This window comes from Atractosteus spatula, chromosome 2 (assembly GCF_055471065.1).
Source record: "Atractosteus spatula isolate fAtrSpa1 chromosome 2, fAtrSpa1.hap1, whole genome shotgun sequence".
NCBI classification, from domain to species: domain Eukaryota; kingdom Metazoa; phylum Chordata; class Actinopteri; order Semionotiformes; family Lepisosteidae; genus Atractosteus; species Atractosteus spatula.
Genome location: NC_142707.1, coordinates 13,543,220 through 13,559,719, shown reverse-complemented (window position 1 = coordinate 13,559,719; position 16,500 = coordinate 13,543,220). Strand labels below are relative to the sequence as shown.

General features: G+C 43.2%; 1 protein-coding gene across 2 annotated transcripts in view; it reads right to left on the bottom strand.

Moving 5' to 3' along the window:
- dock5 (dedicator of cytokinesis 5) overlaps positions 1-11,217 on the bottom strand; it is a 76,494-nt gene extending 65,277 nt beyond the window's left edge. For both annotated transcript variants that reach the window (XM_088908719.1, XM_088908720.1), the window contains exon 1: positions 11,082-11,217. In XM_088908719.1, the coding sequence (XP_088764845.1) occupies positions 11,082-11,124 (43 nt within the window). In that variant the 5' untranslated portion in view covers positions 11,125-11,217. The remainder of the gene's footprint in view (positions 1-11,081) is intronic.
- Positions 11,218-16,500: the final 5,283 nt, after the last annotated feature.

Sequence of the window (16,500 nt, the reverse complement as noted above, 5' to 3'; positions counted from 1 at the left end):
AGTAAACCTTTTCTGGTTTGCTTGTACACACCTCCACTTCATGCTAAAACGAGAAGGGCTGACACAGAGGTAGGCAGACTACACGCAGAGAGTCAGTGTGGCAGCACATGGCAATTAGGAGAATATTTGGGAATGTTAGTAGTTCCTCTGGGTGCTTTCTCATTAATGATCATTTCTGGCGAGACTGGAGTCCATAAAACCTATTATTAGTCTGGCTCACACAGAGCCCTTGCGGTACAAAATGAACAGCCTTGAGCTGTACACTGCACAAAATCAAACAAAGAGACCAACACAGCAGAATTTGGTGCAGCCTGGCCTCATGCACCAAGATCTCATGCAAGAGCTCACAATATTTACCACTGCTGCAGAAACGGTCTGAGAAGGAAAGACTGGGCAATACATGAGGAACGGGGATAATTCAATCATTCCCAGTCACAAAGGAGAGTTTTACACTAACAGGCTAAAAGAACTTAAACTTTTTAGTCCTGCACAGGGGACAGATTCAAGTACTGTTAATCCTCAAAGGCACTGACAATTCAGTCCAGGTGGAACTAAGGGGAAGTGCCTTTAAAACAGAGAAGAGGAAGCACTTGTTTACACTAAGGGTTGTGGGAGCATGGAACAACCTGCCCAGCCATGTCTTTGAGGCTGACGGCTTCCTTCAGGAAATGACTAGATGTGATCACTGGATCAATTAGGTACTAAAAACTACATAAGCTACACTGCAGCTCTCATTTGTAAGCGTTCTTATGTTCTGAAACACTAGGGCTTATGTACAGTTTACGTGTGTAATGGCAAAATAAAATGTTTCTCCACCCCATGCTCTGATACCAGATAGAGACGATCGGATAGTTGTACAGAAAGCAAGAGGTTCTGTTATCAGCATCAGCAAACCATGAGAAACATACCTCGAGAGCCACAAAACACGTTTCTTAAAAAAACAACATAAAACGAACACACAAGGAAGCATACAGTTCCCAAAATGGAAGCAATCACCCAAGACTATCACACAATACACTCAAACAGCCCAATCACCGCACAGCCTGAATCCATTTTCAGAGCATGTTAAATGCTATATGGAGTCCTGCTTTCTAATCCGTCTGTAAATTTCCTATGATTCTTCACTATCAAGTGTCAAAACTTGGATGAGACCCCTAGGTGTGATTTTGTTTTACTATGGTCTACCGGCAACAGACAAGGCTGAAATAAGAACCAAAGAAATGCAGAGTATCTCCAAGAATGCCTACCTGCAACATCAAAGACACAAATAATTAGAAGCCATGGTCATATTTCTTAAACAGGCCCGACTAGTAATGAACACGAGTCCTTTTGTTGATTAATTAACTACGGGGCACAGCTTGGCTCAGGACACCAGGACACCTGCAACCTCCGATACCTGCAAAGGAAAGGCAAGATGCCGGCTGATAACAAGAAAAAAGGAACAGGGAGCAGGGTGCGTGCGGCCTGCCTTCTCCTCTTGAGCGCTTTCATTGACGCAGAAAACCCAATAAAAAAAACGAGTGCTTCTTCACACAATGGCCTCATTAACGTCACAAAAAAAAGAATGACAGCACTCTGCCGGGCTCTGTTGACCACACAATAGACTCTTCATGAACTGACACAGCATGGATTGTGCCCAGCCCAGCACTGGAACTGAGAGAGAGCCAGCCATAATGGCTCACAGTACATAATAACCGTCATGTCGAAACACAGGCGTGATGGCCCCCCAAACCCGGGCTTGCTCTGGTGTCTCAGAGCAAAGCCTCAGCTCGAATGCAAAAGGGGGGTTAAACAATTTGAGGACCCCTTCATAAAAAAAGGGTGCTGTGGATTTTGCGGTTTCCATCATGCACTGCCATGCCTATTGCTCTCACGATTTAACTGTGAATTCTGTTGATGTTTATCTAGGCTGTAACAGTCAAATGTAATATGGGCCTACTGTGACTTCTTAACAAAAATCCACCTCTATGGTTTGAAATACTAGGTATGCAGTGCATAATATTAGAAATTCCTGTATGCACTATATACAGGAATATCTGAAATAAAGTATGCACAACAGCGCCCTCCAAAATAAAATCCCTAATGCCCCATTCCTTACAGTCCCCCCCATGCCTGTGTTGAGACTCAGAAACGGAAAGTTTTCAGGTCGGACCAGGGCTGTGTCACAGGCTGCTGTTGCTAGGGAAACAGCACTGAAGAAAACAGAGCCAGATGTAACATTTAAAATAACAGACATTTCACTGCCACTTTTTTTTTCCCCCAAAACATTCGCAGAGACTAGAGGCTGAACAATGAACAACTGCCGCTAAATGGTCTCAAGTTTTCAAACCAGTGGATGGACCACCTAGCCAAAACACAACAGTTTTTCATGTTCATAACTTCAAGAGAGAAGACAAGGCCTGGACAGAAACCCGCCAACCCTAACTGCCAGGCTACCCACTCCTCAGCCAAAATGTGAGAACTTGTAGTCAGCCTACTCCTGCCATGGGACTCCACCTTAACCGGCTTTGTGTACCACATAACACCAAGTAAAACCACTCCTTGATGAAACTGGAGGACAAGCTTCAAATCAGCCATGTTCATCCTTCACGACTTTGTGCTGACAACAGACTGTCCTCGACTAATTCTGGACCCCTTGGAGTCGGCAAACCCAGGAGCTCTGTACTTTCCAAACACAGTACAAAAATTGGAAATACAGTACAAACTATTGGAAATATTCATGGAAACAGAAAAGGAAGTTGGATAATAATTAAATGTATTTGGTCAATCATGCTGTATTCATTCTGATTTTGATTCATGGGGTGGCATGGTGGAGCAGTAGTTAGCACTGATGTCTTATTGTGCAGGGGCCCTGGGCCCTGGCTATTTGCATGGAGTTTGTATGTTCTCCCCATGTTCATGTGGGTTTCCTCAGGGTGCTCCAGCATCCTCTCACAGTCCAAAGACATACTGGCCGGGTAATTGGCTGCTAGGAAAAGTGGCCCTGGTGTGAGTGAGTATGTGTCTGTGTGCCCTGGGACAGACTGGCATCCAGTCCAGGGTGTATCTTGTGTTATGCTGTTGCTTTCCAAGACAGGCTCCGGCTCCCCCCCTTGAGCCTAAATCGGATAAAACAGTTAGAATATGGATGGAGGGACTTTGATTCATTGATCATCCGTGACTGACCGCGAATACATTCAATGACTGAAATTAGTCTTTGATTTGAAAATCAAGAATGACAGAGAAAGGAACCTATATGCTTCTCTTATCAACAGAACCACTTCTTTATTACTTGAAATAGAACTTCACTAGGTTGGAGGCTGGACTAAGAGCGCTCTCACTCACCATCTAGGAGAACCATGCCTACATCAAGGGAGAAGTCCAATTGCAATGCTTTGGCAGCACTAGCTAGACGCTACAGAACTTATGGGCGATCTGAATGCATGGCGCTACCTTGATCAAGTCCTGGAACCTCCCTTGCTGCTCCTCCTGCAGGCTCATCCTGATGTGACAACGCCACGTCCTCGTGCAACTCATGTAACAATGCCTTTCATGCAAGATCAGCCAGTGATAGGTGTGCCAGGTGGCTGAAATTCCAGAGGAGATCCCCACTGGAGGTTTGGTGGGTCAGTTTATATGCCATGAGGTGTCCAAGTGAGTAGAGACATGCTGCTCCAGGCTGAGAGAGGAATGGGGCAGAATCCTACATCCGCTGCAAAGCACGTCACAGATGTACAGATTGCACCGCTTTGAATGCTGACCTCGCATACTACTAGCCTGTGACTTTCACAACAGACTCCCTGTTAAGCAACCTTGTTGATAAGAGATGTTAATCAGCATAATAATAATTTAGCCATGACTGGTTTAACCACTAAAAGGTCAGAGGACCTGTTACAAAACAGATTGTCAGTTTCCTTACAATAACTCAATTATCAGTTATCTATCAGTAACCCACTGTAAGAGGGCAGTAGGTTCAGACACAATGGTGGTTCCTGTCTGAACCACCGGGAAGCACTGGGGAATGGTCTGCCATCCTCTGTCACCTGACCAATTGAAGGAAGTCAACTGGCCAGGTGACATTTGAAAACCAAGACATGTTGGCTTCCAGGGTCGATCTACATCACCCCTGGGGCAGCGTTCCATCAGAGAGAGAGGGAAAAGAAGAATCTTGACAGTCCGCCGCAGGGAAACTGCAGAGCTCTAGCCTGTGGGAGGTTTTGGGAGCAGTTCTTGGAATTGATTGAGATGTTTGGCTTTGAAGCCAGAAAGCAGCTTAGTTGTCCAAATATACTATTTAGAGAGGGTACAATGAAGAAGTGTAGATAGAGCTTAAAAAGGAGCTTAGCTTTGTTTGCATTTTGTCTTCCCCCGACTGTCTAATAAAGAGTGCTGTTTTTTTAACATTGTGGCTGCTGCATCTGTGCCTCTGTTTTCGCAAGACCTGCCTATTAGAAGCTCACTGGTATGGTACTCCACCCCTGGGTGTATCACAGTACAAACACACACACACATATATATATACATGTATGTCAAGCAGATACAACTGCAGAAAAAATATACATTAGAGAGCCTTAGTCTGATGTCTCTCCACAGGGACAATGAGCAAGCAGGATCAGTAACATGCTTAAGGTTAAAACACAGCAACTCAGTAGTGCAAGTTCAAGTGGGAGCTGAAGCAGGATTTTGCAAGCAACAACAAAAGAACATTAAGATTTTAGATGAGAGGAGGCCACTGTTAAAAGAGTTAACTGTCCCAAGGATCTCACCAGCCCATAGAAAGGCAGTGTATCAGCTTCAACAGCATGGCTAGATACTGTATCATGTTCCATGCTCCCACAACTCTTTGGGTACATACTGTATGTGACTTCTATTCTCTAAAGGGCTTCCTAGTAGTTTTTACTTGTGTCCTTTGGTTCATGTTTCATTGTTCATTCTGAAGTCTGTTGGGTTGTCCTTCTGTGGACTGGTTCCAATATATTGTATATATAACGAGGAACCATTTTAGCTGGAACACTGGACCACTAACATGAAGCTCAAAACTTATTTACAAGCAGGAAAGAAAGGGAAAAGTCACCAGCTGTCCGTGAGAAAGGAGGCTCAAGACTTGATCAATGATCAATATTTACAGCAATTCCTTTTATTTGTGCAGCGCTTTTCATCCCAGTGGATACCAAAGCACAGCACACAGGCACCAGCGAAGTGCACTACCCACCTGGCTGTTACACAGCAGATCAGGAGTGGAATTTAAGTCTGAACATGGAATCAAAGTGGAATTTAGCCAGGATGCCCCTACTCTAAGATTGGGGGGGGGGGGGGGGGGGAGGGGAGGATCTTTAACGACCACACAGGCAGGATCTCAGTCTCACCTGAAAGATCACACCCTCTACAGCACAGTGTTCCATGTTGCCACAGTGGGGAACTAGTTTGGAAGTCATGTCGTAATAAGAAGATCGCCACCTACTGGTCCACCAGCATCGCTTCAAACAGCACCATGGTTATCCTAGTACTGACCAGGCCCACCCTCGCTTAGCTTCAGACATCCGATTAGATCAGGTTACAAGGAGGAACCAAGTCAACCCTGGCTCACATCCCCAAAGCTGCCGGCTTGTGAGATTTCTCTTTCGCCACAAATGCAGAACGTAAACTTTAAAAGAAGCCAAGATAGACAAACAAATCCATAAACTCAGACACGCGGAAAAAAAATGTGGGGGCAGTTCAGTACCTACTCACTAAGGTGACACAATCCCAGCTAAGCGGGGAAAATTACAGGTCTCAGCCACGGCTTGTGAATACCTGACCATGACACATCTACAGTGCACACACATTCCACACGGCCCTGTGAGGCACTGCTTAGCGAGACCAGGCAACAGCGGGATGAGGCGGGAAAGTCTAGGCCCCGTCTGTGCCACAGACAACAAATCACCTCACACTCAGACACCGAAAACAGAGCAGCTCTTGTTGTCTGAGACATCTCCACATTTACAGTCCTTCTCAACGGTCACAAACCTGTTCTGCTCTGCAGTACTGAGGGGAAGGACAATGCAGAGGCCCATTCACACAGCACACCACCTCCACTCAGAGAACCAGGCTTGTTCTTCCATTTCAAACACATTTTTTCTCATAGGTTTTGGCATCAACCAAAAACGTCTAGTACTCAAGACTGAGGAAAACATGTTTTTTGTGTTTTTGTTCTACAAATAAACCTGCATGGAGCAGACGTGGAGTACAAAATGGATTGCTAGTTTTTTCCTTGTTAAAAGAAGTTACATTTTTGTATACTGGCATGCACAAAGCAGATCTGGTATGTTACTGGCACACTGCACAACCCACTCCCTCGCTCCCTCTCCTCCTCACAATTATGAGGGATTTGTAATGGTCCACACCACATTTACACCACATCCACTGCACAGGCACAACCTGAAGCCTCAAAGAAATAGACTCCCTCAGCAAGTCATCACTGCAGTCTAAGAAGCATAATACAGCCCTACATCACCTTGCCTGGCCAGATCTCAGTCCTACTGAGATCCAATGTAACAGCTGGAACATGTAGTTCAATCCCACACAATGTTACCCTCATCACAACTTCAACTGCAAGCGATCCCGTTAGATTAACAGGATGGGAGCAGACTGCAAATGTCTGAATGTCTTGCAGAACGCATGGAGCATCCTGTTCAAGTTGTTCTTGCTACCTGCAGAGGCCGTGATCAAAGTTCAGGACTGAATCAAAATTTCCACCTGACTACAAAATTTTGTCCTTACACCCCCAGTGTCTTATTTTGCATGAAATCTCCTGAAATATGCTTGAAACATGCTGGATAACTGCTGCAATAATAAAAATGGCCACCAGATACAGGGCTTAGAATTTTTCATTGATGAATCTCGATTTAATCCAGGCTCTGATTTGGATTTTTAATTGACCTAAATAGCCTGAATGATTAAATTAATCTATTAAAACACATCACTGCAAGCTTCGGGATATCTTAGATATCCTGTTCTTTGATTTCAGCACACCTTTTACAAAAATCCGAAAATGCAAAGGTCCGTGGGGTGGAAAATGAAATATTTTTAATTATGTGCGAAGCACACTTGGGATTACAATGGAAGTAAGAGGACACCACAGCCCACCAGACCCAGGATCTGACACCCAAAAATATCAGACGTCCACGAGCAAGACTGCAGTCTTCTAACCTGCATCTGAAGAGGTAAAGCCGTCACAGTCAGCAAAATCCAGCTGATTGCCTAGTTCTCTTATCGCCTCAATGGTTTACAAAGACCTGGGAGTAAAGCAGCCAACTGATGAAAAGAAAACCTTAAAGTCTGCAGCTGGCCAACACAGCCCTAACTGACCAGAACACAAACATTGAAGTGTTTGTGCCCATCAGGTGGTTTCAGTTTTCATCCGATCTGTGTCCTCGGCTTCTTACTTGAACTAATTACTTGTTCAGTCGGCTGTGTCTTAAACAACTAAGATGATACAAACAGGTCACCAGCAGGAATGTGGGTCTCTGGGACTGGAGCTGGACACCACTAAGCTTAAGGGTGTTGCAGTTTTCATTTCAACCAAGCTCTTACTTAAATTAACTATTCACTGCCTTAATTAGAGATTTGTTTTTTTCATTTAGAATCACCTACTATACCCATCCGATCTGGAATAGACAGTTGTGGGCTTTTCAAGTCTCAGCTTGTGTCCATGAACCCTGTGACCGCACACGGGGAGAATGTGGAATGATAGGCCCGCCTACACATACAAATACATTGGGAATCTTTGTGATGTTTGTAGGGGGGTCAGCTTCACTGACGTTTGAGCCCCTCTTCTTTTAACATGTCACCGGCAGCACAGCCCTAATTGGAGGAGAAGAGAATCACTCCCCAACAGCACCCCTTGTCTGCAAGAGTACTCATATGAAAGCTGGGAGTTTAGTTTGCCTCATGGAGATGAAATGCACAATTGAAGAATACAGGTAGACAAACCAAGAGCAAATGAATAACAGCACGTTAATAGCTTCGATGGCAACCAGATCAATAGGTTAAGCAGAAAGCCTTGCCTGGTAGTGGCAGCTCGCAGTGAAGACTTTCTGAAATGCATCCAGTGGGAAATTAAAAGGAAGGACTTTAAACCCAGCGTTGCTTTGAAGTGAGACTTAATTAAAATAGTGCTCATTCCACACTGAGCCTGATGTAGGCTCCAACAGCTAATCTGAATTGCCTTTCTTTAACTCATCCTTTGCTGTAGGAAAACAACAAATTAACACCTCATCATTAATGGGCTCTTCTTGAGGTTGTTGTGTTTTACTAAGGGAAGGGACAGAAAGACATTTTAAGGCAGGCTTACTTGTTGACCCACTGGGGGAATCCCAGTTCCTCTAGTAACATATGCCAGGCTTGAACCTGCAACCACAGAGCTCAACTTGTACTCAGGGAAAGCCTTCACAGGTGTAGCTCGGGAGACCCCAAATTACCTAACATTAATGTCATCTTTGGCCACTGTCTCAAGTTTCAAAGGAAAAAAACGAGACATCAATTTGTCCCTGTAGGGCTGGGAATCTCCAAAACCAGAGAACCAGGCACTGAGACCACTGCTCTGTATTAAAGCAAGGTGCTCCAATCCTGGCGTGTCTGCAGCTTCTCTAAGTTTTTTCAAAGCAGCAGCATCCGAAGTACAGGGGAAAACTGGTAAATGGATGCGATTAAACCAAGGAGAACTTAATTTAGTTCATTAAGAGCAGAGCTGGAATGAATCCCTACAGGCACACCTGCCCTCCAGAACCAATTTCGGACCACCCAGATTGAAAGAGTGCCTACGCAGACCCAGTTGCTGTCAAGGGACCACCCTCCCGCCTCACCACTCAACTCTGTTTACATGAGTTAAACAACTGAAATCTGACATGAGCAAATATACTGCAGAAATAAAACGGAGTAAACAAAGAGGTTTTCAACTGCACACAGGAGATTTCAAAGCTACCTAGAAAACGGACCAGCTCGATCTCGTTTCAGAGCTGGGATCAATTAAAGGGAGTGCCTTAATTGGGTTACCAGTTCAATTAAGTAACTGGCAAGCTCAGCAAGAACCAAGACCAGGAGTGGAGGCGCTCCTGAGGACCGGAGCTAGGAACTGCATAAGCTGCAAAGCCACTATATTAATTTGTCAATGTGACATAAAATAAGAACGCCCCGGTATCATGTACAGGACCAGAGTGTGAAAACAAAAAGTGAATTAAGAAATGTGCAAGGCAAGCTAAATAAAAAAACTATCATTCGCAAGAAATAACACTACAGTCGCTATAAATACAGCGTATGCAAAACTACTGTTCTGCTTTTCAGCCTTGCAAGGGAAGAGCACGCAGTGCAGTTCTGTTTTTGTGTTTTTGAACCGGCGCGGACAACTAGGACAGCTGTGGGGGGCTGAAAGAAAACACTCTTGCCGTGAAGAGTTTCTCCTCAAATATGTGTGGCTACTGGGCCCGAGGGTTGGTGGAACGCCAAAATGTAGCCCATTGCGAGCTCCACAGGTGTTAAGTTAATTACAACTTAGGAATTGCAAAAGCGCGGGTTTTTTACCTATTATTTAAGGGATCTGGCAGTAAGACGCCACGGCTGAACAGTAGCAGACATAAACTCATTAAAATAATATGAAGAAACAGCAATCAGATCTCTAAAATAACCCTACCTAAACGTTTATGGTCAAAATGGACGAAAAGGGGAGTTGTTAAAATACGGTTTCCTCGGTATTTCTTTGGTCCTTTTTAATGTTAAATGTGGATTAAAAGAACGTAACAAATTATGTAAAACGCTCTAATTCTTTTGTTTACTAGTAACCGGTTGGAGGATCTCATCCTATCGGTTCTTGCATCGTTTTCATTAAGAATGTATTTCGTGATGAAAATTGTCAATGACAAACATCAAAGCACCAATTATTCGTCATTTCTACTACAGAATATATCACTGTGAGGCGTGCCTGGCGATCTATTAGTTGTTACAGTATATACATGGGTTCAATTCCCTAGTTCAGGTGAGGTCGAAAAAGCATAAAGCATTTAATTATGCCAGTCCTGTAGTCAATTTCTACTGGATGATCTGTGGGAGTGGAGATAAAGGTCCATTCATTTTTCTTCTTGCATTCTTCCTTACGCGAACACCTAATTAAATAAGTGCCGTGACTGATAAAGTAAGCGATACGAAATGGCTTTGATTTTCCACCTTCACTCCCCGGAAATTGCAGAGAATCCCCAACAGCTGCCGTGGCCCGCAGCCCAGAGCCGAATGACTGGGTAGCCGGCCGCGGTATACCAACAACAGCCCGAACTGGGATAACGCCTGGAGTGTTTTTACTTGCATTGGAATCCCGTGCAAATTCCTAACATCACTTTCCCACTGAATTCCCACTCCGGTGCACAATCAATGCTGCCCCTCCGGACTGAAGTTGTTAGGGAATGAAATCCACCAAACGTTTCGACACAGGTCTTCGGCTGAAGTATGAAACTTGGGTTTCATACTTCAGGCTCCGCAGAATAAGTCAAAAGCTCACTTTCCTAGCCTCCGCGCCTTTGACAGTACCGTACCTCTGCTCCCCTGTCATACATTTGGGACAGTAAACTGGGAAGTTGAGGTGCGCTTTAAAAAAGTCGGTCCGAACAGACACAGTTTACGTGTACCGCGCAGGCAGTATGTTTTGAGCACACTAACTGGGGGAGTACAGGTCTTCCCAACAAATGGCACTCACGGTACATAACGCGTAGAGACAGCGAGCACTGCCAAATAGAGGGATCCTAATTTAAACACTTAACGTCAGTTTTCAAGTAAATCCCAACCACATACGCCGGTAGGTGGAAATGCCAACCAGAAGAATTTCTTCAAGGTGGAACCCCCTTTATTTACCTAGCTCGTATATCGCCACAGCAAAGCAAACGGACGAGCACGCATTTAAATATGCGCTCGTATTCCAGCCGCACAGATCATACTTTAAAACTTCACTTCAAAACTTTAGACACAGAAGCGCATACAGTGCCGTAAATGAGCCGGGACAGGTAGGTTATGCATTTCCCAAGTTGCAAATCTTCGCGGAACACAGGGCACGGCAAACGTGAAACAAACTCGTCGCTTACCAACTCCGTATTTCTCTTTCTTGGTGGGAATCCAGCGAGTCATTTCAGGGAAAAGACGGGAAAATTCATGAATAAATAAAATAAATGAACTCCAACCGGAGGGTACAAGTTTCTCGCCCAGGACATTACAGTTCCGCCATGATGACTAACCCAGTGTAAGGGGGAGGGGTAAGAGCCTGGGGAGCGAAGTGATTGAGCCCGGCCGAACAAAAGCCCGGCTTTTGTTTTAATGAGAAACAAAGCCGTACAGTAAGAGCAAGGGAGATTACAGTGTATCTCGTTTGTTTTGCTTTTTAACGTTAATAGAAACGTTAAGTCGAATTTGAGTGAAAAGCTTTTCTCATGGAACAATGACACTCCCTTTATCACCACCTTACCTTATCCCCTGCCTTTACTTCAATACTGATGATAGGCAAACTTCCCCTTTTGAGGTGACGACCGCATTTTTATAATTGTGCAACAAAATAGGTATGTTTTGAGAACAAAAGTTTAGAACCGATACATTTATAAAAGAGAGAGACAGAAATGTGTCACTCCATTCTATAAACGAAAATCTAAGTGTGTATCTGCTACATTTTGAGTTCCAGTTATACTCTTCTGAGATAATAACAATGTTGGGAATGATTTTACACTCAAGAAGCAACGGCCTGTGTTAACAGATCATCGTAGGAGAGCAGTTTTTATCTTGGATGCCGAAGCTGAAATTTCTGTTATACGTTGCGTCGTCTTCAGTAATAAGGATTTTGTGAGAGATATTTGTGATGGATGAAAAAAAAAATATTAATACAGTAATCCGTCTTTAGGAAGGATTAACCAATCCAGGAAAGTGATAACAGTGTGTAATTGATCTGCATTTCTGCCTTATTTTATTAATGCTATTTTCAATTTCAGAAATAACACGAAAACGCTGCCCAGATTTGAAGTTCATGCCCGGTAAAAAATAAACGTTCGGTTGTCAAAACAAGAATAGTCCCCGGACTAGTTAAAAGATAGATCCTTAATTTAAAAAAACACACATGCTAAAATATCGAGGAATATACGTTTTGTTTTGTTTTCAGGTTTCAGGTTGAAGCATTGAATTAGAGAGATGTGCTTTGTGAATTTTCAGACCCGTTCGTAGATTCATTAGTTTTATACAGACCCCTCTTTCTAAAATAAATTGCTTTAAAACATTAGAAGAATGGGTATCCTATCTTCATTTCTTTGTGCTCAATTTCCTTCTAATTGCCAACGGACTTAAAGTTCAATTTAAAGTGCTATCTGTTCTGAAGTGACTTTACTTACACCCCACAAATAAACATTTGATTCTCGGTGTTTGATTTTCAATGATCGGGAAAAAAAAGATTTTGAAGTCAGGGAAAAAGGATGTTTAATCAAGAAAAGGATTTATAACGTTATGCTATTGTGAACAATAATACAGCGTGTGGAAATGGAAAGCTTCCGTCCAGGTCAAAGGTGAGACTACTTAAGCTCTCTTCCTAAGCACCATGCACACCGCTGGCTGTCGGATATGTGGGTGGGAAACAGCCTAGATCCTGGATTGACACAAAGTTACAGACTCTCAGAATGGCCCTGAAATTCATAACACAAAGCTCTCATTTACTCAACTGAACCCCGTAGTTATGTGGGTGGTCAGAATCTGTTATTTTTTATATTGACACCTGCAGGATATTGGAAAACCTGTAAGGGCGAATGGTAGAAAAAAGAGGTTTGATCTAGCATTTTTTGGAACGGCATCATAGTGAATCCTCTAGTGATAGAGGTGATGTAATTTTTAGATGTCATCCCAGGCCCTCATACCCCTGTTTGGAGCCCTCTGCAGCTGTTTGTAAGTGTGAGTCTGATCTGTCAAGCAAATGTGCCTTTTGTTCCTGAGCATCGTTCATGATCCTCAGACCGCCACATGCTGGTATGTAAACAGCCCCTTACATTAACTCACCACTTATTCCTGGGATATGAATTGAGAACAGAAGAAAGGTTACAAATGAGAGGAGGCTGTTCAGTCCCTCTGGCCTGCTTAGTAGCTCATAGCCTGGTTAGTAGTTAATTGATCCAATGATCTCATCCAGCCATTTCTTCATAGAATCCAGAGTACTGGTTTCAACAACATGGCTGGAGAGCTCACTCTATGCTCCCACAACCCTCTGCATAAGGAAATGCCTCCTGTTCACAGTTATAAATATGCTTTGATGCAGTTTCCACTTGTGCACTCTAGTGGACAGACATCCGCTGGGTAGACTTTGTTAGTTGCTTTGAGGATTTTGGATTCTCGGATCAGATCCCCTCATAGTCTTCTCCGTCCAGCTTTGGGAGAACAGAAATTGCTGCCTTTTTAATTCAAACTCTGCCAAAATGCAGTTCTCCAAAGTGCTGTGTAAAACCCCACATTTTTTAACTTTGCAATTGTCTATGTTACCTATCTTGTCAGATCTGCACCTTTTTATATCTGGCCAGAACCTGCACACTGTGAAATGGGAGTTGGGCTCAGAAAGGCGTCTCGCGCCTGTCTCCAGGTGCTCGGCTCTGCCGATACAGCCCTCCTGGGGAGTCCTCGTTGCTGTGGAGAGCGGAGCCCTGGGGGGGGGTAATCTGGGAGAGTGGGCAGGATGTGGAAATCATGGCCACCTCCCTTCAGTGATTCACCAGTGCCCAGGGGAGGCTTCTTCCCTAAACGCTCTCCTCCTTGGCACGAAAAAAAGACTTAATGCGCTGCAGGATGGTTTTATTCAGTTTTATTCAAGCCTGAGGAGCCCTCAGACCACTACAGGTTTACAGTTCAAACTAACCCCCCCCCCCCCCAATCATCCATTTTCACAAAACTCTTACTAAACCAGCATTCCGTCTCTTCACAGCGATCTGTTCCAAGACCAGACTTTCTAACCATTTTCACAAACGGCACAAATCTGAGTTTTGGTCTAATTGAACAAATTAACAAATGCACTACATTAGGTTAAGATGAGGCATGGGTAAGGCACAGCTCTGAATGGCTGGTGACAGGGGCTCGAAGGCTTAAACGACCTTCAATTGACTTTATTGAACATGTGCCCTGCTTACAAGCGGGGCTTAACTGCTCAAAACACAAATTTTCCTTTAGGGACCATCAATGGAAGAACGACCCTATAGTGAAAGGCTCCAGATCTCGGGCCTGCTCTCCCCTCTGTTTCAAAACTAGTTTCAGCAGTAGGGAGCGGATTCTTATCTGCCTAGGCATAAATGTTTATTGTTTTGTGTTCACAGAGATTGAATTGTTTATTGTCTACTTCCTGGTGCTGTGCCTGAATACTTTAGTTGGACAAAAGGAGCCTTTAGAAATATAAAATCTGATGACATTGTTTTTCTATAGACTGAGCAGGTTATGATTTCAACTGTCTATTGGAGAATATGATTCTATGCTGATTTGCCTTTTTTTTTTACTTTCTAGTACTGTAGATTGAAGGGATAGCTCATAGTCTGAATTATCAGTGCAGTAAAGTGAGGGGCTATAGAAGAATTTTCTTGTCTAAATATCCATTATACCACTGTAGGTACAATAATAGGACATAGACTTGGTACTGAGTTAATATCAATCGAACTGTCTCTCCTAGAATATTTAATTATTGTCTCAGAGGGGCAAAGCTTGGAGGAGCATAAGTTGTTTATTTCAGATTAATAAAAGATACATTTTCACATGAACGTAGACTCGTGTGCAGTGCAGGAATTGCTGATGAGTAATTGACACAGTTACAGAGTGAGCTTCCTTTATTCTCAAGTAATTTACAGTATAGTCATTCCATGTAATTCAGAGTTAACAATTTACTCAGCCTACTATAGTCCCTTTCAGTTAAGGGTTTCCAGTGAAGCCTCCAACCTAGAGAGCAAGTTGTCTCAGTGATGCCCTCTTGTGGACATTTGGGAGTCCACGTTTGTGGAAGAGCAGTTTACCTTCTTTCTTTTTTTCAGAAAAAAAGCATATGCAGTACCTTGGTTATACAAAACCTGCCATATAAATGCAATAGTATTAACCAGTGAACACTTAAATCTAAAGTAATATATAGAGACAAGGAGACTAACTTTGCATCAACTACTGCTGGTGCAGATTCGCTTTGTTCTTGTTTGAGCTATACAGCTGTAGGATATGGACACCTTGCCTGTGTTAAAAGTTTACACGAACTCCTGCATGAAAGCCACCTGCTTCTTCTCTGATTGCTTTTGACTAGTGAAGAGAAGAACACCTGTCTTGGTCCAGACAGTCTCTATGAAGCAGGACTGATCTCCATCATGTTTTTCGTTCTGATGACAATCTGACCAAAATCAAGAGATAAGCAGGACTGGCACAACGTTCTGAGCCATTTCAGGTTTTACAAGATTTTATGGTTTTTTTTTATATCAAGATGCAGGGTATGTGTTATTGATACATTTCTTCTTAGTAGCCTTTTATAGACGGATACTCTGAATTGTTGTTTTTTTTCTTCCATTGGAATTGCTGGTTATTTTTTTAATTTATTACCACCCAATTTTAAACTTTACATGTGGGATTACACCAACAGAACCTGGGTGAGCAGATTTTTTTAAAAGATATTGTATCATACCTGCTTTGTACAAGAGCCTTTATCTAGTAAATCCTGAGATGGCTGAAACTGCTGTCTGCTGGAGCCTTATTGCCTTCCCTGTTTAATTATTGGTGGATCCTAACATGCGACGTAAGATGGTTATGAAATACACTGATTTCTCAAAGACAAGGTGTATGCTTTAAGTGGGTCATTTTAATAATAGTAATTTTCTTGGTATAACTATCCAAAGTAACTAAAAGTGTTTAAATTAGTGAATTATGCATCAAAAACTGCTGTTTCTTCATTCAATATGACAAGGCTTTAAATTTGCATCTCATCCAAAGGACAGAATGAGACCATGAGGTTCAGTAACCCAAACCCAATAGGGGAGGCAGCAGTAGAGCCTGGAACTGGAACAGGGATCATCTCACTAACTAGCTCTTTTCCTTCTCCATAGGCCCACTTGTCCTCTTAATTTTTTCAGGAAATAGCCCTATAAACTATACATTAAAATCCTGGGCAACTGCGCTGTTCTGGTGTGGGGGCACAGTGAAATCCAGACAAACCTAGTGTGCAACTCCCACTGAGCTCAAGAAGGACATCCTCTAGGCATAATGTGGTCAGTGAGCTATGTGATCTTATGCTTTTCCCTTTCTCCTTAACCATGGGCCAAAATCAAGTGTGAACCTGGTATGTAAGTGGGCATCTACTCCTGCCATTCCTTTGGCAGTGGTACAGTATAATGGTTTTATCTGTATCTACGTTAATGCCTGCTCAGTCACCTTGTGTGTAATTGAGTTGCTGTATGTATGTTTTGCGAACAGGACAGACTGCAGCTTAATCTATGTTACCTGTTTTAAAAGTGGAACTGATACTGTTCCAGACCAATG